The sequence below is a fragment of the Eleginops maclovinus genome, chromosome 22 (genome assembly GCF_036324505.1).
Source record: "Eleginops maclovinus isolate JMC-PN-2008 ecotype Puerto Natales chromosome 22, JC_Emac_rtc_rv5, whole genome shotgun sequence".
Classification (NCBI taxonomy): Eukaryota; Metazoa; Chordata; class Actinopteri; order Perciformes; family Eleginopidae; genus Eleginops; species Eleginops maclovinus.
The window spans coordinates 15400414-15422991 of NC_086370.1; the positions used below are offsets into that span (position 1 = coordinate 15400414).

A 22578-nucleotide genomic window follows, 5' to 3' on the forward strand; every position below is an offset into this window, starting at 1 on the left:
TAAGCATGCTAAGATATACAAATGTTATCAGTCATTCTCAATAGAGTTCATTCTTATTGGAGAATTATGTAGCATAAGTACAATATTATAGTTTTTTAGACATATTCAATTTAACAAAACTGACAAATAATGATTATGGTTTACCTGGTATCGTGACACTATCATGACACCATCATGACACCACCAAGTACACAATGTAGTTCAAAACTGACTAACATTAGTCAAACTCCTAAACAACACCTGGACCTTGTATGAGTATGTTTGCAATATTACGTTGTTTTACTTCCCGACCCTGCCACGTGATGTCGCTGTTTGTCACCTCCGCTCGGGTCTTTACAGTCGAACCACGTGACGTCACATGTAAACACCAGCAGCACCTATGGCCTGCAGGTTCTGCTCACCCTGTCAGCTGAGCAACGATGTTAAAAATAAAGAACCGCATGAGATACAGCACGCCGTGCGTCGCCGCTGTGAAGCTATTCTCCTCCCGCCCTGCTAAAAACCCCTTCGTGTTTCTGGACATCGAGGCCGACAGTGAGCCTCTTGGAAGAATAACCATTGAGGTAGCTAGCTAGCATTAGCCTCTCTTGTATAACTGCGTACTAGCATGTCCCACTGCACTCAAACACACACAGATAAGATCAGTGTAAATATTAGTCTCTGTATTTGAATGGGATTTGTTTTATCTTGCAGTTGAATGCAGCTGTAGTGCCAAAGACTGCAGGTACGTGTTGCATTTAATTTATTTATTTGACCCTTTATCTGAGGTTTGAACTTTTATCTCCTTTAGCATTTATTCATTGAATAAAACTGATAATTCCACAGCAAACTTCAGATCATTGTGCACTGGGGAACCTGGCTTTGGATTCAAGGGATCTGTGTTTCACAGGATCATACCTGGGTTCATGTGTCAGGTAAGATCAACAGTGAAGATGGTGCACAATAACAGTTGTTTGACTTGTTGTCTGAATCTGTTTTCTGTTACAGGGGGGAGATTTCACCGACTACAATGGCACAGGAGGGAAATCTATATATGGCAAGACTTTTAATGACGAAAACTTCAAATTAAAACACACAAGCCCAGGTAAAACTATATCTTTATTTAGATAACCCTTCAACCATTCATATAAAGTTGAGTTCAGACCTATCAATGAGTTTTAGGTGGCAGACGGGAAGACCAAAGCACTGCTAATTTGTTCATTTTCTGGATGGGAAATCTGTGTTTGGTAGGCTCTTGTACAATGAAAGAAACCAGTCAATTTATTGAATTGCAGGTCGACAGAAAGTGAATACATGTTTTTATAACGAGCCATTCTTTAAAAAAAAAAAATGGAGTAAATTCACAACCTACCCTGCAGTATAAAAAGTCATTCAAACTAGCTGCACCTTTACCAGCTTTGATAACACATTAATAAGGCCTCAATAATTATAATTAAAACATACTACGTAGCATTCTGAAATGGACCAAACTGTATAATGAGTAGTTTTACTTTTGTTCTTTTACTTGAGTAACATTATGAATGTGGGACTTTTTAGTTTTTACTTTGTGCTCAGTACAAGATCTGACTACTTCTCTGGCCTCTGCTTATATATCTATGCACATAATGACATACATGTCCCTTCTCTGGCTTCTTAACAGTATCACTTCACAGCTCTATATCTATGAACATATCTTCTTCTCCACTAGATGGCAGTGCCTAACTTTATGCAACAGTAAAAACACTGGCTAAATGGATTTTTCAATCCAGAGGTAAATTACCTACTTTTCGAGTCCACATGCACTTAATTAAATAACTTCTTTTTAAAAAATAAATAAAATCCACATGCGGATGATTAAGGGCTTAAGTTGCGTTGTCACAGTTTGTATTTCAGAAAAGAGAAACAGGCCTAACTCTGTAAGACACACACGTCGTGCTTCTGTTTATTCCAGTTGGTACTAAATGTTATTGACTCAGTGGTAAAATGAGGTCAAGATCTTCTTGACTGCATCACATTCAATTGATTTACTTTTTGCCTTCTTGATCTCTCTAGGAACTCTTTCAATGGCGAATTCAGGGCCAAACACCAACGGCTCCCAGTTCTTCATCTGTACGGCTAAAACTGAATGGTAAATATTATGCTTCACTTTTTAAACAGACATCTCAAGCTTTGCCACTTGTACTGTCCCCTCATCCAAATCAAAACCCTTACCGGTTGCTGAAGTTTCTTTGTCTCTTCTTTTGACAGGCTCGATGGTAAACACGTTGTCTTCGGGCAGGTGAGGGAAGGTATGGACGTGGTCACCAAGATGGAATCCTTTGGTTTACACGACGGTGGGGTGCTTAAGAAAATTGTAATCACTGACTGTGGGGAGATTAAATAACACTCATAATCACAAGTGGACTTCTGTTTGATGACTCGCCATGCAGCAATTTAGTATTTACTTTAACTTTCATCTGGAAGAAACTGTCACCAGTGATGTTGCTCTGCTTTAAAGGCCCTGACACAGAGCCAATGAAGGTCCAATGTCGGGAATTTTCGCCAAACGCTGCTTTGTTTCATGTTTGTATCATAACAACGGCTTGTCCTCGATTTCCCTGTTTCACCTTTTCATTTGGCAAATACAGACTACCGCCGTCAGCAGGTATTGGACATTTTTCCTATATGCAGGCACAGAACCTCCGTCTAGTTAGCCTTTAGCTGTTTCCTTTGCATTGTGTTCTTTTTGGCACATGTGCAAATCTTAAAAGCTGATATTTCTGTTGATGTTCAAAAAAATATTGCTTTTATATTGGGAGTTGACCCATTTTGTTTGTGTACAAGCACTAAGTCACCCACCATGTAAAATGTTCCTATTATGCAATTACTCACAATTTACTGCCAAATAAAATAACTGTTTCCAGATTTTATTAGATCTAGTATTAGTACAGGACATTTGCTCTAGTGTGCCATCGAGCCTGCTGGTTTTAGGGCTTCCTGGAAATGATCCAGCTGCTTTTTTTAGACACCGGCACTCCAGCGCGACCGACTTCCTGTCCATCAGAGCAGGATGTGACATCATGTGACATCCACTTACAGTGGATCTGAAATATCTCATGAATGCAGTTGACAGATGATAGAGCTGCAGGCTGTGGCCTCATTGGACACGAAGAAAGCAAATGACTTAATCTGCTGGAACTATTGAGGAACCTGAAAATGTATTTAGCTTGTATGTGGGCTGTTCTTCCTTCCCTGCTGCTTTACTTGAAACAGAGCGTCTGGAATAGACAAAGAGTGAAGGAGGCCAGGACATGTCTGAAAGCCAGAGACTGGGTGGTGCTGCTTATCGAGCTAATACTTTATGAAAGTAAATAATGAAGCGACGTGAAAAAGCAGCCCTTGCCCCTAAATGAAACCATATGCGCACTGACCTTCCACCGTTTGTTTGAATTCTCAGATTACATTGTTGCTATAGAGACCTCTTAGCTCGCACTCTGTTTGAGCAAGAGATGTTGTAACAAACTTGATATAATTTGGGTCCCCACCCTCTGGTTTAGTTTAGTTATTTGGAATGCATGTCCAATATTGTTCATGGAAACTTGGCTGCAGAGACGGCGGTGCTGTGGCCAACGTTTAGAACACATGCAACACAATGACATCTTTACAACTGCTGCAAGTCGGGTCTTCTGCTGTAAAAGTCTCCACTTATCACACGGCACCCATGTTAGCTGGTGTCCTTCTTTGTGTTTTGGTTTTCCTGTTCACAATTGAACCCAAAGTGTTGAAATCAAGACTTGTCAGCTCGATGCGTCTGTTATCTTTCAGCACTTTCACAGAAAGTGAAAAACAAGCTTAACAAGGCTCCCCCTTTTCTGCGTTACACAACCGCCGTGAGTAATCCGTCGAAAACCTCTTTATCATAATCCATACACCCAGTCTTGCATAAGTCTTGGAGCTTGCACTCAAAGACGCAATAGACTGTGAAGATTAGAAAGTTTACTTTAAATTAGCATTATACAGACAGCAGATAACAATTGCATTTGGCTGAGATGAGTAACTGGTAAAAACAATTCAGCACAGGACCCAAAAAAATGAAACCACATAATCCAACTCCTAATTCAATATGACTTTTATTCAACAAACTCTCAACAGCACTAAAATGTTTTCCCAACTAACAAATAAGGCACATTTTGGAATGCCATTTCATGGACATGAAAAACAGTCCTGTGGTCTACTCTCGAAACCATGACCATGTCTTTGTTTCCCAAAATATCATTTTCCTCACTACCTCATGCCTGTGTTCTGCCCAATTCAAATATTACATTATTGCAACATTGCAACACACACATCTCAAGTGATACAGACAGTAAAGAATACAAACAATACTTTCCTAATTGACCACATAAGTGTTAACACATTACATTCAGTAAATATGTATTATTCGTAGAGGCTACACTAGCGGTAAATACTTCAAGACTTACAACAATCAGAAGTTGCTGATAATGTTAAAAACAATATGTACTGTAGCAAACTACTGTAAAGTATTTAAATAAGTATACATTGCACAAATGATATTTCATTCAAAACCAAACACATGCACATGCAAACTCTAAAATAGTTCTTTGTCACACATGCCTTTTTAACAAAAGTATACACTCCCTAAGACTACTAATAACACCATAACATTTTATAATAGTTTCTTGTCATTGCTGCTTTAAGCTTGAACTACATCTCACAGTTTAACGTGCTTATACAGTGGTGAGTATCCGTCACTAATTAAGGAAAGAAAAGTTCTGCATGTTAACACAATATATATCTTCATAATATTGTTTACACAATGAATACATGCGACTGTATGGATGTAAATAGCTCATAATTAGTTACACATAACCAAATAACTGGGTTATTCACCACTGATAACATCATAAAACAAAACAAAAATACAATGGCTTATAATTGAGAAAGGGTATTAATTATGTACCAGCTTTAGTTTAATAATACTCTATGTAGACATCAATATTTCCTTCTTTAGTGTAACTTTGTTGCATATTCTATACAAAAAGTGTTGTAAAAAATCTTTCCATAAATATTTCTGCAGGATAACCCCTCAGATTATTGTAAAACATAAAGAAAAAACTCCCAGCTTAGTTTATTTCTTAGGCCCTTCTTCACACAAAAAAAGCTTCAATATTGCATAACATTTTAAAAGAGCTACTATTTTCAATAATGATGGCCATCAAATATATACATAAAACAGTCTATCTTTGTCAGGGAAACAACTTTTCAGTCTTTGCAGATTGCTTTAAAAATGTCAACATCTGTTAAGTGTTCCAAAATACACATCTCATTCATAGACAATAACAAATTTGAAGTGAAAATGTACTATAAAAGTCAAGTATATGTAATTCAAGAAATTATGTCTGAAAGCAGAGAATTTTTTCTTCTTTTTTCATGTGTATTGTATGAACTGCTTCCATTGGCTCGTGATTTGCCATTTAAAATGGCCTTAATAACGCTTCTCTGGGCGGAGTAGAACTCTAACTCTAGGATTGTTGAATCACATATATTGTTATTAGTTTATGAGGTTAGTTCATAAGGCATCATTGGTATCTATCCCTCTCACTACAGCCACATGGTATGATGTGGATAATAAGGTTCAGTAAAGACCTGTAAGGCTAGTGTCATCGCACAGAGCAAAAGAAAGACGATGTTAGTTAGAAAAATAGAATTGTTCATTTATATGAGGTCTATATGAGGACAAATAGCCTGTTACGAACTTGGGAGTTTGAAAAGATGTGGGCATTTACAAGGGCAGATACTTAAAGATGCTGTTGAGCTGCATTATGGGAAAGGTAGGATACAGCGTTTTGGAGCCTGAGCCACACTAGGGATTAGATATGCATATCTCTGCATCTGCTGGATTGATTTCAACCATTCTTAAGGGTTGTGCAAGCCAATTTACCTAAACTACAGAATCAGTGGAATGCCCCTTTAACTAAAACAATGGGATTTAGCTAATTTCCCCAAAACTGAAGGGTACCATCATCAGCCCGTGCAAACTCTCCCACTAAGTGACCATGTATATCTCTTGACAAAACCGACAGTTCCTTAGATAAACATTACCACAATAGATTAAAACAACAAGGAGTGAGGTCCACAGTTTCATGCGCGACTCCATTCTGTTGTGAGTATCGACTATGAAATAACATCTTTGTGGATATTCCATGACAACAGACCACAGTAGGATTTGTTATTGCCAGCTGGAAATGCTGTTTCAGCCCATGCCTGCAACTCAGCAAACTTTGTTGAAGCGAACACCCACCATGCAAGATCAAACTAATAGAGGAACTGCACAATTTTCTTGTCCTTTTTTAACTCCTTTAACCTGCATTAAACTTACTATGCATCCCACTTACCACACGCACGTTTACTGTCCCATCTCTGAGTCTATCCCAATTTGTCTTTCCTAATTTCAAATGGCATCCTATAGTCGTGATCTTTTTTTAAGGCACATATAATATTACAGTATAAAATATAGTCAACCAGTTTTTATAAGGCAAGGAATACAGTACATATAGAAAAGTTCACAATTTCCTATAAAAAAATGTCTTTTAAAGACACTGGTTTCAAATAGTAGGCACTATTGTGAAAAATGTTAACCTAATTCATCATCACTTTTAATATATCTTTGAATCTTCAGCATCCCCTCATCACAAATCAGCCCTCCTATTTTACCTCCTATTGTTTCTCTCAACCGATCTGAAAATCAATTCAGTTCTCCAAAACTTCACTTCCTTCTACACAGTCTCCATACAGCAATCAGATGTTGGACATGCAATATCTTCCATTTTGCTTAATTGACTCCACCAAGGTTCGCAGGCATTGACTGTGAACTCTAAAATCTCTCTTAAACCTTTTTCAAACCATTATCTATTTTTCTAATTTGTGGTTTAAGTCTAATCTGGCTTTATATGTGAATAACCTTGAAATTACATGCTTTGCTGTTAATAAAACTATCCTTCTTGTGCTTTCAATTGAACACAATAACCTCTACATCTAACATCTATACATATCTAAAACTATAGATAGCTGAGAATTTGTGTGGCTACAAATATATTCTGGGGAGGGTGAATGAAACCGTATCTGTTAGCAATGCACTAAATCTAGATGAAGAGCAACTGAGCCTACAGGAGTGCCTAAAGACGCGTGGAAGCAGTTACACAATAAAGTGATATACAAACAAACAGTTAAAATTCTAATTGCACACCAGACAACAAGGAAATAAATAGGCCAAATGTAAGCTAGGGATGTATGGCACATTGTCCCTCAGTTAATTCACAGTTAATAAGATGTGCTGTTGACCTTAATACGGCAATACATCAAAGGCCTCATATACTTTATACCATTGTGAGGCCTGTGATAAATGTTACGTCACATAACCACACCTTTCACTTGGCAGGGAAATGGAAGGCAGATCTCTGTAAACACAAAACCTACAAACCCCAAGGAGAGGTAATCTATTGAGACCAATACTGTCAGTGACACCATTGTAAAACATGCTAATTCATCAATACACCACGTGCTGTTGTTAATCATTGAGTTGGATCAATGGAGTTGTGTTGTTTCTGTTGCATGAGGCACAAAAAAAAGATCATTTTGATGAGGAGCACTTGGAGAGATTGATCCTAGGTTACCGTGTTCTTTTCATTCCTGGATGTGGTCTTCAATACTGTCATTGAAAAAAGAAAAATCTGCGATCCACCGGTGGTTGAGAAGAGGGACAGAAAAATGAAAGCCACTGCCTATATTTGAGACATCTGAGAGGATGGGAAGACGTGAGGAGGAAAGGTCGCCATGTTGTGTGCAGGGCAGGGATGTAGGAAACCTGGATGTGAAGGGAGGAAGTTAACAGCCTTGATGGAGGATGAGCAATAGGACTTGTTGCTCTCTGACTCTGAATAAAGATGATTATTGCACACGACGGCAGTAGTAGCCCAGGACTTTACATTTTTCACACAGGTGTTGCGGGTGCTCCTTACTCTGGTCAGAAACATCCAGGCCATCCGGCTTCTCTAAAGGGCGCTGAGGATATAAACAGAGAAACAATAATGAGTCATAAAAAGAAAGAAAAACAAGCAGTACACTCATAAAACTCTGAGTTATGCAAGCAGTTTCTTTGGCACCAGATTCATGTCAGCTATACGCCTAATGTTTGGCCTCCAATATTACGCCCAAATTCCTTACAGAACAGACGTGTACCAAACACAATTAGTTGCAGAAATATGGCAACACACCATCAGCTCTGGAAACTTGCAGCACACTTTCCCAACCTTGTATAACAGAAAAAGATCCAGTATGTATTTGATCATGACCTTTATGGAAATATAAGCAAACTGCTACGGCAATGTTAATTATCAAGGACGAAAGGAATGTGTATGAGCTGCACGATTGGAGGTTATTTTAACAATCTGTCTGGAAAAACGTATTCCTCCTCTTTTGTTCTGTTCTTGTTATTTATTCCAAGCGGTCTAACTAAAGGAAACCAGGTTACCATGGGTCACAGGGAGATATTTCAGTTACCGGCTAATGAGTCTGTCTGGAAATGTTGAGACTTTACTACTGGTGCGTCAAAGAGATAAGGTCCTTGAGAAAAGTTGAAAAATCAGATGAATGTTTTATAGGGTCTCCTCCGAGAGCAAAGGAACTGAGTTCAAGCCCCTTTGCTGCAGGCATCTTCCCTCTTGAAATGCCCTTGAGCAAGAAACTCAAGCTCAATCGAATCAGCTCTGTAGCTAAAGCCAGAGTCTGAGCTCTTTCCATTTGGACAAAGTGAAATCAGAGCCTATCCCTGCATTGGTCACTAACAAGCTAACGGCTAGCATGCTAGCAATCCAGGAACATCCTGTAGCACAGTCAAAATAGCTCACTGAGCTCATTTCTGTTTTCACTGTTCTGTGATATCTATTCCCCATGGCATTTTGTGTTCAAGAATATACATAACCGTATGCAAGAAAGAGTAATAAAAAAGGTAAAACAAAATCCACCTAGCTAGCAGGCTACCTTATTGTCATTTAAATAACTTTAACTGTCAGATAGCACGTTTGTTAGCTTAATTGATAATTGTGCAATTGATTAAAAATGTTTCTTGAAGTTTACACTCTGATAGAAGACTGTTATAAAAACGTCAATGAAGCAACACAGTTTATATAAATTCAATTACGTTTTCTCTCATACTGAAAGTCAGCACAGTCACAACCTCTTAAATCAACAGCAACATCTCATGTGTCAAAGTTCAGCAAAGTTAAACTCAGCAGACTATGCGTGCAGATTTATTAAACTCACTACAAAGAAATCCATTTACATTTTACAGTTTACAAGCTGGTGTGACCAGATGTGGTAAATGAGTGAGTTTCCCCATCGTACCCAATGGAAATATGGCCCTTTGGTTGAAACCAAATTCACTGGGCGTCTGAGAAATATATTTCCCACCTAAGAGGGACAAATATTCAAATTTGTGCAGATGGAATTGGAAAATACATATTCAGGTTATTTATGGGAATCCGCAGGGAGGGCGGGAGGGAGCCGTGTTGAGAGGCTGAACTCTTTGATACTCGAGGACACAGAGGTTAGTGGTCCATTTCAAACGCTGACAGAGGGGAAATATGTTAAGTGGGTGACATTGCAAATGCAGGGAATTTGCTTGCCTGTGTGTAGCTTTGCCACAAGACACAGAGGCAGAGAAGAGTGAGTTCTTCTCACCAGTGAACTCTATGAGGGGGAGAACAAGTTTTTAATGCAGTCTTCCACATGCTTTTGAAAAGTATTATTCTGATTAAGATGCAAATAAATAAACGTTTTTGGAATGGATTTTGCATTACTGTCCATTGGGTATGAGGGACTCCTTTCAGACATTAAGGGTAGACTTGTTTTAACATGCTCAGCCGTGGTATTCCGAGGACGAGCACGGACTTAAACAGTAATCCTAACTTTATTTCGGGAAGTGGAATTGAAAGAATGTAGAAAAGCATAAATATTAAAAGATGTAATGTTGAGGATAAATATATCTCCAGCTCAAGCTAATAGCAGAGTGGGTTCCTTTTCAGGCGATTCATCTCTTTATTCAACAGGCTGTGAGAAAAATGTGAGGTTAAGCCGAACAGACAGCTTACCAGTTCCCCCAGTGCGGTTGCTGTTCGTAAAAACACTCCCCAGCATCTTGGTTGATGTGATTTCACTTTTTTGTGAGATTAAATATGAGAGGAATTTCTGCTGCTGTAAGGCTCAATTAACTCAGAGTTAGTTTGTGTCTGAGAGACATTAATAAAGAAATATTAGTTTTAAGATTGGATGTCATTCAGTAAATAATCCAACACTTTTATCAGCTTGAAAATCCAATAGTTTATTCAGTGCTGGTTTATTACCAAAGAGGCCAAAGCAACGGTTAGTGGTATGGTTTTTATTTTATTTTAATAAGGCCATCTGGAATATCCTCAAGACAAGAGGAAGCCACGCAAACCAGAGTCTGGACTCTGTTAACTTTGGTTGAAAAAATTAAATCTACCACTTGAACAAAATGTATGAGTAATGTTTTTTTTTTTAACTTTTAAGGCAATCATAATATAGAGTGAAGGTTTTACTGTACGGTGAGGTACCTGTTTGTGTGGATAGACGTTGATGTGGCATTTGATACATTCTTGGCCCATGTTGGCCCAGGAGTTGCCACTCATCCACTTCCTCTTACACTTAGGGCACTTGTATTCTCCAAAGCATCTCTTCTTTCCTTGGTAGGGTGTCAGTCCTTCTCCTTTGGGTCTGGCCTGTAAAGAACAAAGCCAGGCGAATTAAATGTATGCACATGTGGAACTCATTATTTTTAACATCTTGACCAGATAAATTCAACTTTAGGATGCAGAAAGGGTTTTCTTCTTCTGTCCAGAATGACATTTTTAAGAGAACCTCTTGGACAATAATGGAGGTTGAGCTTTGACAGCAGGGTGTGTCCATCCTTGTCATGCTAATATAATCAACTTCATCGTAGAGCACACTCCTACACACCATTTTGGCACAATATGTGGTTGTGTAATTTACATTTATTCCCATTACAGCTGTGTTAAATTACTCTTCTGATTCTCATGAGGTAGATGATTACCAACAGTCAGTCAGCCATTAAAAAGCACATGCCTGAGGGTAATATTATTGGGAGGAGTCGCTCCGATGACTTCATGTTGGCAACTTTATTTAGGGCAGTATATAGCATTTGGGGAAAAGACGCGTTTTTCCCCTTTAAAGCATGCCACAAACAAACGTACTGCTGATGTCATCGTAAGGATAAATCACAAACTGTCCTCGATCCTGCCAAAATAAACCCTCATGTACACTGATTATTATGTTTGTCAGGGCTTGTCATTATCAATTTAAAGCTCCATCATCAGAAGAAGAAGAGAAAAATCATCCTACAATCTGCGTTCTGACAGTCATTATCCATCTTGGAGTGGTTATTTTGATTACCAAATCATTTAACTTTGGAGATAAACATTTGAAATGGAGTAGTGAGGAATTGTGTTATTTTATCCTAAAATTCTTTCATGCACAGATGGAAATCCGATATGACAGGAAAAAGGTATCTTAATACACAGCATGAAACTGTTGGCAGGTTTCGAGAAAGTTAGGGAATTATCTGCTTTCAAAGAAAACCGACCTGTCCACTCAGCTCCAGATTTTACTGCAGGCCTCCAGATTTTTTCCATAATCACGTTATGCTTTAGGGGTGGATGTAGGGGGAGGTGACAGTGAGAGGAGGGGTCCAATCTGTATTCCTGGTCTTCCCTTATTTTGTCCCAGCCCATGTGTGAGTAATAGGAACTTTAATCAGAAGCATCTGGCACTGTCCTTATAGACGTCAGCAGTTTGCATCAGCAACAGCACCAGCAAGCCAACGCTAAGTATGAGCGGCTTTGCTTCGATCTGGCCCTTTAACAGCATGACCTCAACCCCACTGTCAGTTTCGCATCTCCCACTGTGACAGCACGCTGGCTGGAAAATCTGACTTCTGCTGGCCTGCAGCACACCAGCCTATACACACTGACAAGGTTGACTCGATGCAATCAACCAGCAATCTCAAAGAGAGTACCTTGGAAACATTTTGTTTTTAATACTCTCTACCAAAATATCTACTCCAACTATATAAATCCTGCCACTCTTAAAACCCCAAGCCAAAATACAGCACTTTCTGGGTTTCTGCAGCAGTAACACTGACCACTATAATATCCAATAAAATACATCAGACCACTTATCGGTTAAAATAAACTATGATTAGAATACCTTCTGAACGACAGAGAAGGTCTAACCTTAACCCTCGTTTTATCATTTTGGAAATGTGGACTGTTACAGCTGTTAGTTCGAAAGCAAAAAAATATTTCCCTGATACTGCAGCCAGGACTCAGCAGGACAGAAAAAGCACTCATCCTCCTCATGACCATTCCTCTAAGGCTCCATGCTGCTTTTTCACGGTCTGGCCTCGGCCTTTGGCTGGGCATCATACTCCGTCTGCATCTGACTGCTTTCAGATTAGAAACTACCCTGATGGCAATCAATCTGAAGATGCTGCCGATGTGCAGCCAGCAAATGGATCATCCATGGAGTCCATAGAGAAGAGCAATGTTAACAATTGGTCTGGTCAGTTGTCCCCAAAAGAGATAATAATAGAGTTTTAAAAAAATAAAAAAATAAAATTATGGAAATATAGCCCAATGGATTGTGGACAAGTCAATCGTCAAATCTGGTTTGGCCAACTTTAAATGAATTGTTGGGTCCTTTGGAGTTCGAAGTATCCTATTGACATTGTGGTCAGTTGTTTTCAAACAATTGCAACACATTGCCTCACATGGAGGTCTGAGATGACAAGCAAGTTTCTGTTCTGAAGTCATAAACTTTACGCAGTTGGCTTTCCACATTCCAATGGACACCCAAACACGTGGGAATGTCACAATAACATCTGGACTGTTGTGGCACCACTGCCAGCTGAGGCATGGTGAGAAACTCAACGCTGAATTTAGGGCAGCAGCTAAGGATGGAAGATTAGGTTTTTTTTTTAATCACATACATAGAAACATTATCGGTCTTTCCGTTTACACTGGTGCTGGAGATAACAAACTAAAACCCTCGGCAGTATGCACTAGAATGACTGAGCAAATGTTTTAGTTAGGCTTGATTTCCAGGAAAATAACCACGCTTTGCTACCTTGTAATGCAACATGTACAAACCATTCACAATACACACAGTACAATGACTAAGTTAATGGAACTGCGTCATCACGACACCAAACACTCTGGAGATCAGCCTGCATGGGAGGATGTGTTTTTATTTCCCTTTGGGCTCAACAAATAAAGCCATTCAAGCTGGTGCCAGGGTAAGCGCTTAATGGACATAACGTAGCCATTTAGAGCATTTTTGGTGTTTGTTAAGTGGAAGCAAAGCATAGAAACAGCAAATAGGTCAATGGCGTCCGTGCCAGGAGATGGTGAGCAATGTTTGACATATCACTTTGACAGTGCCGGCTTCCATTGAGTCAATGTTTGTTTATGTCCCCTAGGCTAGAGCCCAGCATGTTGAGATAAGTGTCAATGTGTGTGTGCAGGACAAGTGTCCACAGAGAAGACAGTGCAGCTCCATAACCGCAACTAGTTGACCACATCCTCTTTTGGTCAAGATCACAGCAGGGACTCATCATGTCACGCACACAGGCACAAAAACTACAGGTCAGTGAACTGTTAAATGAAGCATATACACACATGTGACACAGACATTCACTGATGCAATCTCTACGCAAACCATGGCCACACACAATGCTTCTTTCTCCCCTTTTCCCCTCTAACACCCATACTCAAATCCACACACACACACACGCACTCTCAAAAAATTCTACATCCACGAGATTTCTTACACTCTTGGGACACAACTGGAAAGTCTCGCCGCACTGTTTCCTGCACTACTCCCACTCAGTTTAGCCTTGCTGCACGGACACGGATCATTCTTTGGCTTATATCACAAGAATGAAGAGCTCACAGAATGCAATAAATAGAATAACAAGAGACAATAAAACAAAAAGGGAGGCAAATATGAAACACCAGAGAACAAGATGAACCGAAAAACGAGAAAACTCATAAAGATTTAGAAAATATGTACATCTGAGTTGGATGGGAAACAGCCTCCCTGTCCTCCAGGATTGTGTTGTGAAGGGGGTCTTAAAACCAGCTTCTCTAAAATCAGACTGCAACACACACTCAAACAAAAGGGGAAAAGGAAAAAAATGGACAAATACCACAAGCCCCACAGTATCTCGAGCCAACTGTGAGAGACCCTCCAATCAGCCCCTCTCAAGAGGGTGGAGAACGGGGAAGGAGAAACTGAGAGAAATAGAGACATGGAGGAGGAAATCTAAATCCAAAGCAGATGGCCTCCATAGGGGCAGCACACAAAAAAACACTGAGGGCCGTCGTGAAATCGCTGCTCTGCTTTCAATTAAGCCATACATTTCAGAGACAGCGAGAGAAAGAGAGGTGGGGGGGATTAAAAAAAAGTGTCAACTAACCACTGTAGCCCTGGCCACAACTACAGTGGATTTGACTCATTATCATGTGGAGGAATGTGCAGACGAATATCTTGTGATGAGATTTGTGAAGACACTTATGTTATGTAAACAGAAAGATATTGGGAATTTGAAGTATGCACACTATTACATTTAGATTACTGAATTGGAAGAGGTGCCTTAAGTAGAGATCTCGATCTAGACAACACCCACATGTGAGTGCTTCAAATGTCAGGGTAATTCACGTAATATAGGGAAATTGATAACAAAGTATGCAGCTGAGGCATCTGACTCGCACTTTTTGAAATAACAGCTTGCCACAAAACTATTTTGAGATTCTGCTCCAGTGTAAATCATAAAAAGATTTAGTTTTTTTATTGCTGACCACTGGAAAGATGTGTAGTCCAGACCACTGTCTGAGGCCTAAAGGTGATCTTGCATTTGTGTTGATCTTACATTCCTGGCTAAGAGTAATGAGCAGTGGACGGACACCAGACACAAACCTGAACCCTTAATCCTCTGTCTCCAGCAACAGGGCGAATTAGCCTTGGTTTAATATTAGACATCCCTTCAAGCCAAACCTAAGAGGAATTGTTCTAAAAGACCACTACTTTCAAGGTTGTTGATATAGGATTTCATACTTGCTTGACATATTAGAGCAGGCATGTACATACAGTTGATTTGGGCTCCAGATACTCCACAGTCAGTCTATAGACAACGAATACGAGGAGACAGCGCTAACACTACAATTTGGGTTTTTTATGCAAATCCTGCATGCCATTCAGCGGTTTGTCTGCCTCTATGAGAAAACAAGGGATTTTGTCGGTCAAACAACTTTGAGGTTTTGGTTAAGAGTTGGTAGTAATTGTATGCGACCACTTTTGTGGTCTGGATTTGGAGAGCAGGTCAAATGCAGCTCAGCTTTATATGAATAGCACAGATACTTGGATTTTTCAAATAAACCTAAACATGTGAAAGAGAAATTAAAGGTTGGTTGGATTCTAAAAGTAGGGAAAAACAAAAGCAATCAGTGCAACAAAGGAAGAAATGCATCCTTTATTAGCTCATTTACATGAACATAAACCTCAAACAAAGGAACGCCTCTGTCCAAGGCAGAGAAGGCTCTTCCCTCCAGTGCATAGACTTGATGTTATTTATGACAAAGCTAGATTTTTCTGCATGATTTGATGTTCCCATCACAGCACTGTAGACTTGCATGATCACTTAAAGCCAGACAGGTCAATGAGTCACAGCATAAGCCTCCCATTCATCAGAGAGAAACACACTGTAAAAAAGGAATAGCCTTAAGGCTGTTGGTCAGACCACACCACAAGGAGCACCGAATGTTGGGTCATTGGAGGCAAATAACACTATTATGATTCTCAATGCAGAGTTCAGTTTGGGTTGACAGCATCTTGGAAATCAGACGTGGAACATTATAAATAAGTAGAAAAGTAGTTTCACACATTACATGATCTGAGGTGGTATTCCTATCCACATGTCCCATATCGAAATAGAAAACAAAAACTCTTTGTGACATTATTTTTTCAATCTTAAAGGTTTCCCAGTAAGACATCAGATCCTTTACCGTCCCTACCCGTATTATCTGACATCACAGCAACTAAAGATCTGAGGATGCAGTCATCAGCCTGTCAGTCAGGACTGAGGGCCAAGTGAGGGCGTGCAGATGGCCACTGCTTCTCTCACAAGAATGAGACTGTCCCCACCTCAGCTGTGTCTCGCTGCAAACAGAACAAGCATTATTTTATCGGCTGTTTCCGCTGCTGGACTAAACAGCCCCAACCCAATGCCAGAACCTCAGCCAGGTGCATTATGGGGACTATTTATCAATCCAACCATGCACTACAAGCTCTAAATACAGCCACTGTTTTCTTTGTGACTCTCTTTTTTGCTACCATCTTTCTCACCTCTCTCTCCCCTCCAGCTCCTTTGCTGGTGCAGCTGTCTCTTTCTATTGCCTTTAAAGAAAAGGGGCTGAGGCTGAAAGTGACGAGAAGAACAGGTGTGCCGTTTAAGTGATAGATTTGCCCTCACTTGAGCACAATGCACCTCAGTCTGTAAGAGAAATTCCCCTAAACAGGACTGCTGTCCTTGTGCATTGCATGTTTCGGCCTAATAAATGAGGACAATGTTTGTGAGACTTTGTATTTAAGTTCACCACTATAATCACTCTCTCAGCCTTTGGAAACAATTGCAGAGTTATTATAAAGCATAGCCATGTTTCTCAAGTATCCCAGATAGGGCTGCCTTAATCCTGGCTTGTTGGCACTAGCCCCAAATTGCTGGGCTGCTCCCCAGCGTTCCGTAGCGCTCCGATCACTAGCTAGCATCTGGAAACCATCAGTGTAAACAAAAGAGCAGCGGAGGAGCTCAGGCCCCGCTCTGCCTCTCTGCATCCCCCAGGACATCGCTCAGAGAGCAACACAAGAACACCAAACCAGCACCAAACCTGGGTGTACAGCGTTTGTATTGCAGAGCGTGTCCGTGCACATGTCTGTGTCTGCGCTTTGGTCTTCATCTCAGGATCTGTATTTGTTTTAGCCACAGTTCAGAAACAGATAGATTTACAGATAAAGCGGAAGGGGTTCAGTCCACAATGTTAGCTTTGAGGCTTTTTGGAGTTTTTGTTTGGTTTGCTCATTAACCATAGAATTTCTGATAAGACTTCCAATTGCTTTAATGTGGTTTCGGTTAGTGTGCTAGCATTAGCGGTCTGCCTGATGATTGCTACAAGGGAAACAGGCAGGAACCTGGCTGTGGTTAAAACCAGAGAACTGGTTCTCCTCTGTGAAACATCAAAAAAGATCAAAGCATCAATCAGGCCTGATCTTTCTCTGAGACACGACAAGGAAATATTTCCAAACTTTGGAAAGTGTTTCAGTACCCATACATATGTATTAGTAATGTGGTTTTATCTTTTCAGTCCAGCTGAAACCTCCTAAAATAAGGTTCATGGAGCTTTTAAACCCCAAACCTTACACTTAAGTGAACTATAATACTTGTAAACACACATCACAAGCGTTGTGTCTGCCACCTGTTAAAGCAGTTATTGGCCTTTATGATCAGGGAGGTTTTCTTTTCGTTTTCCTGAGTAGATAATCTGGTGACGAATATCCTACCTTTATTTAACATGATGTGCAAGTGTGGTTATGGGACTACATAGTTAATGAAATACTTCAATGACTTAAGTTATGGTGCAGATCACTCGAAACCGACTTGTATTGCTTCAATTCTCATGTTGTATAGTTGTCTTTAAATATAAACCTCAGCATTACACAATCAATGATGCACTATGCTAACAAGTTCACCACAAAACACACATTCTTGCATTTATCTACTCAAAACTTAATACTACACACAAAAAAAAGCAAAAAATCTAACTACAATCAGATTTCACAGAACAAACAAATCGTCAAACAACACATATAAATAATAATTAAAACCATACTGTTTATAGGAAAAAATAATGGTACTGCTTTTTTTTAACTGTAAAATATAATGTGCCTATAATTATCTGTCATCAACGTCCATTGATTTCTATATTACTGGGCTAAATTACTGCAAGGAAAAAAGATCCTACTTCAATTACTGAATTAGTTAAAGTTGTTTGAATTTACTGCTTACTCAGTCACTTCCTTCATTGCAAGTGTAGTGACAAGCATAGAGCTGGCATAACAGTGCTACTTTCAAGAAGCTATTTGTACCACTTTCCTCTGGCTGGGTGCTAAATATGTACATGCACATATAAATCTAACACTTCAAAAATATTGGCATGTAAACTGTCAATATATATACATGTCCAAATGTTTTATGCATTATCAAAATACACTCACTCATACATAATGTATTTCTAATATTAGACAGCAAATGGTACGTGAGCTCATTAGATATGACTTTCCATCACTAGTCAACTAGCACTCATTTGAATCTGCCTGCACTGCACCCATGTGGGTCAGGGTGCTATTCTTGAAAAAGGTTTCATATTCTAGAAGCTTTTTATTTTAGGTATTCATACGCACTTGACATTTAATTACACTATAAAAAGCAGTTTCCTCACAATAGCACATCCAAGTTTCTTCCAAGTCTAAATGCCGTATTTTGGGTGCATTTCTTCTCTCTCAGGTGTGAAATGTAAGGGAAGCAGCAGAAAATAGTAGTGGACTGAGAAAAGTTAAGTGTTGTTTGGTAGGGAACCATAACAATCTTAGTATAATCAATCCACTGCTCTGTGAAAACTTCACAGGCTTCCTTGAAAGGATTAAAAACCCACATGGACCTGAAACATCTCACCAGTGCATTTAAAATGACTTGAAGCTAAATAGTGTTAGTTAATTAGAACGTTGAGGTTCAAAGTTTTTCCCTTGTGTGTTTTACCATCGAGAACACAAGCACAGAGGCTTTGTTATCTGACTGTGATACATAGAGGATGTCAAGAGGACAAACACTCCAACAGTTTTAAAGAATAACCACAAGTCCATTTCCAGCTCCAAGGAGACGCCAAAATAGTTCATTCTAGGAAATGGCCTCTGCTTGGCGGAGTAAGTGCACTGTACTGTAATCTGTGTTTACTGAAAGAGACCGTGCCACAGTGCACACACAACATGTTTCTGAAATAATCTTAAAACGGAACAAGTGTCTAGGTTGAACATAATTCTATCCTATTGAAGTCCCGTAACCGTACTATCACTTATGTTTAGTCTGTTCTTTGGCATGCTGAGATATCACACTGGGAAAAGGTAAGTCAAGACAGCTGTACCAAAGATAAAACATCCCACAGCTGTCAGTCATGTAGATAAGTGAAGAGGTTGTGCCAGAAAATATCAAAAAAGCTATTTGGTGCTTTTAAATGTCATCAATTACCCACTGAGAAATTGTTGAAACATTTTTACAAGAACAAGAAGTATTCTGGATAATACAAGTGTTATGGTTTCCATTACGTGAGTATGTGTCCCATTTATAATAGAGGATTAAAGAAATTCAGACAGGATTGCAGCACTTCTAGAGTAATCAAAGAATATCAGATTTCGTATCTTTGCTCTTACATCCATGTTTTATTTTACTTTAGACAATTGATTTTCTCTACATGTTTAGTGGAAAGATCATAAAACATTATCTACCTCTGTCAAACAATGCAAGTTTTAATTATTATATTGTGATTTCTCTTTGGCAATGTTGACACAATATGGAGATCTGTTGATTTAGATTAAAACAAATCCCGGCTAAGTCATCTTTAATGAGGTTATTGCTTACAAATTTAATTTGGTGACCTGCAATTTCTGGTTGTTTTGATAAACTGCGGGTGGAGGTCTTGTATTATGTGTTGTTATAATGATGACTCAATGTTCTGACAATTAATACTCTCTCGCTCCAGACCAGCGTACAGTTCAGTTAAGTTCAGACTAAAAGTTTATTAGTGTGATTTTTTATTTATATAAATTCTCATCTTACTCCCCAATAATTTGGTAGTGGAATCTAAACAAATCATGCAGGCAATATAGACCTGCCATGTGTGCGCATATGTGTGTGCTTGTGTGTGTATGATAAAGTTTTTCTCCTCAGTAACAGACCCACGTCATTCGTGTCCAAGACAGCTGCAGAGGCGTATCACCATGCCAGCATGTTCTTTGCCAAAACCCTATTCCCAGATTCCTAGATTTCCACAACCCAGCTTTCCTAATCGGCCACGGGTCTCAGTGTCATGTTCTTGGATGACTGATGGATACCCCTGAGAGTCAATTATGTGGGGGTTTTACTTCATACCAACAAAAACAATCTTTTGTTTTAAAGTTGATGTTTTAGACCAAGTCCTTTCTCTCTCTCTCTCTGCTTCATTCATAGAAAACACACGTGCAGGCCAACTGGGGCGTGGAATCTGCCCCTGTTGAACCCAGAACCTCAGTTCAATTTACCACCAGCTTGGAAGTTGCCTCTTTTACAGAAAAGTTAACCATCCGCCTTCACTTACAAAATTTACAGGGTGCTAAGGGCTAATGCTAAGTGGGGGCGTGGGTGTGAATTTCCTCCCTGCCCTCTCCTAGCCTTGGACCCACTAAGCTGGACGAGCTGTGCAGCTGCACAGCAGCGTTGGGTTACCAGGCCATTGAATGACAAGAGCAGGTTGGGTGTCGGTCTGGGGCATACAGAGGTGCACACAACAGGAAGTTCATACTGCAATCCATGTTGCCTGTAATGCCTGTAGTTGTGTGGATGTGTTTGGGAGTGTGTATATTTCTGTAAGTCCCTCTGCCAGATATACTAAACACGTGTGTTGCTAATCTCAGTGTACTTGGTGTCAATGCTATATTGGACCTATGGCCCTATATGGTTTCTCAGTGCTCTCGCTATAAAGGCTCTTTCTTTGTATAAATCCTCAAAAATAAATTGCGTTGACAGGTTTTGGCGGCATCTTTTTTCAGAGCGAGGATGGCTCTCTGTCTGCTGTGACACTATGAAAGAGGAAAGTAGTCCGATACAAGATGTCTCCAGCATCCCTGATAAGCCTTATCTGTTTACAGCGCAGTCTCTGTTCCTCTCGTTGGTGACCTGACTGAGTGAGTGTTGGAGCAGATACAGGCGCAGGGCCTTCAGAGTCTTTGCTGCAACTGGAAGGAAGATCAGGGGTCACTCTGTAAAAACATTCCCATGGTGCACCTCCCCCCTACCCTCGTCCCTGCCAGAGACTTCCCGACACACTACAGGGCAGTGAATACAGACAGAGGAAACGTATGCGAGTGTAATGCAGGTCAGTGCTTCTTACAGTAAGTAGAGGGGCGGTCACCAAAATCTAATTTCACTTGAAAGTTAAAGAAGCACAGCATGAGACCTACAATTAAACTGTAGGTACAAAAATGCAGTAAAAAAAAAGTAAATCCACTCAACCTGGTTTTCTAAACATGACTTTCACTTACAACGCAACTGCAATAGAAATTCATTTTCTTGCAGATGACTTTTGTTTTTGGTGCATCACAAATGTATTTTCAACCTAAGTTTACATTAGTCATAATGGGGTAAGTTTGGGGTAGATGGATGGGTAAAAGGACTTACACCCAGGAGACAGCTGTTACGTCCTGTGTGAGACGAAAATGTACTTATTATAACCTTCTTCACTTAACTTGTGTGATATAAGTACCTACACTTCCATGAGTAACTAAATAAGAACAATTTCTTTTTTTGCTTTTTTTTTATTTAACCAAATCATGGTATCTTTGAAACTTAATTGCAAATGTCGTTTTGCTGTATTGGAACTTTATTTTTTAGAGGACGATCTAATAGCATAAATAGTCAAGACACAATGATCTTTATGCCTCCTGAAATGGTACTCCAGAAATGGCCTCACTAAGGCTACAATCTACTGTTGACTTGGGATCACTTCTGCTAGGTACACACACCCCAGTGACTTCACATATCGACCACAACTGTGTTTTAATCTATAGTTAACACATTCCTGATTCCTGTGAGGGCTGGAGCTCCAGCGTAGCCTGCCAGAGAGAGCCTTCAAGATAAGTTAGCGTAAAGAGAGGGAGAGAAAGTTACAAAATCAACCACAGGAGAGGCCCCTATAGTCTGTATGTTGACATACATACAAGCAGACTCTATAGGACCGCCTGCATAGTTTGTTTTTGCAATTCGTTTTTTTCTCTGTAAGATCCAAGGCTCTAACCAAACAAACTTGAGTCTTACGCACCACTGTAATGCAGTGAATGCCCTGCTGGGGGAACAATACAGGCCTGCCTTTCTGACCTCTCTGTCTAGCAGATCCTACAGACATACAATGACTGCCTTAATTACCAGCCTCCATTCCCACCACTTGGGCTTTCCCCAATGGTGCCCATTTAGAACCACAGTCTCTCCCTAAGGTGCCCATTCAAGCCCGACACAAAGCCAGTAGTGTCGGCCCCTGATCTCTTGACACCAAATCCAGTCCTGTGTGCCAGCACTCGCAGCTTCACAGTGTCTCTGTCTGTCCGTCCGGTTGTCCATCCTCTCTGTCAGTCTCATATCACTTAAGAATT

The 22578-nt window shown here is 39.9% G+C and overlaps 2 protein-coding genes across 3 annotated transcripts in view; one reads left to right on the plus strand and one right to left on the minus strand.

The window, feature by feature from the left end:
• The first annotated feature begins 347 nt into the window (after positions 1–347).
• Positions 348–2884, plus strand: ppifa (peptidylprolyl isomerase Fa). The gene is made up of 6 exons (XM_063874556.1): positions 348–563; positions 694–724; positions 826–914; positions 988–1084; positions 2032–2107; positions 2227–2884. Exons 1-6 carry the CDS (start codon positions 420–422, stop codon positions 2360–2362), a joined length of 573 nt encoding a protein of 190 aa, XP_063730626.1. The 5' UTR covers positions 348–419; the 3' UTR covers positions 2363–2884.
• A 1185-nt stretch (positions 2885–4069) lies between these two features.
• The window catches only part of zcchc24 (zinc finger, CCHC domain containing 24), a 30299-nt gene continuing 11790 nt past the window's right edge, over positions 4070–22578 (minus strand). The window contains exons 3-5 of one of the 2 annotated variants that reach the window (XM_063874554.1): positions 10611–10775; positions 7965–8040; positions 4070–7843 (exon numbers count right to left, since the gene is read on the minus strand). In XM_063874554.1, the coding sequence (XP_063730624.1) occupies positions 7761–7843; positions 7965–8040; positions 10611–10775 (324 nt within the window). In that variant the 3' untranslated portion in view covers positions 4070–7760. Of the gene's footprint in view, positions 8041–10610; positions 10776–22578 lie in introns of both variants that reach the window. The other variant, XM_063874555.1, reaches the window with a different exon arrangement.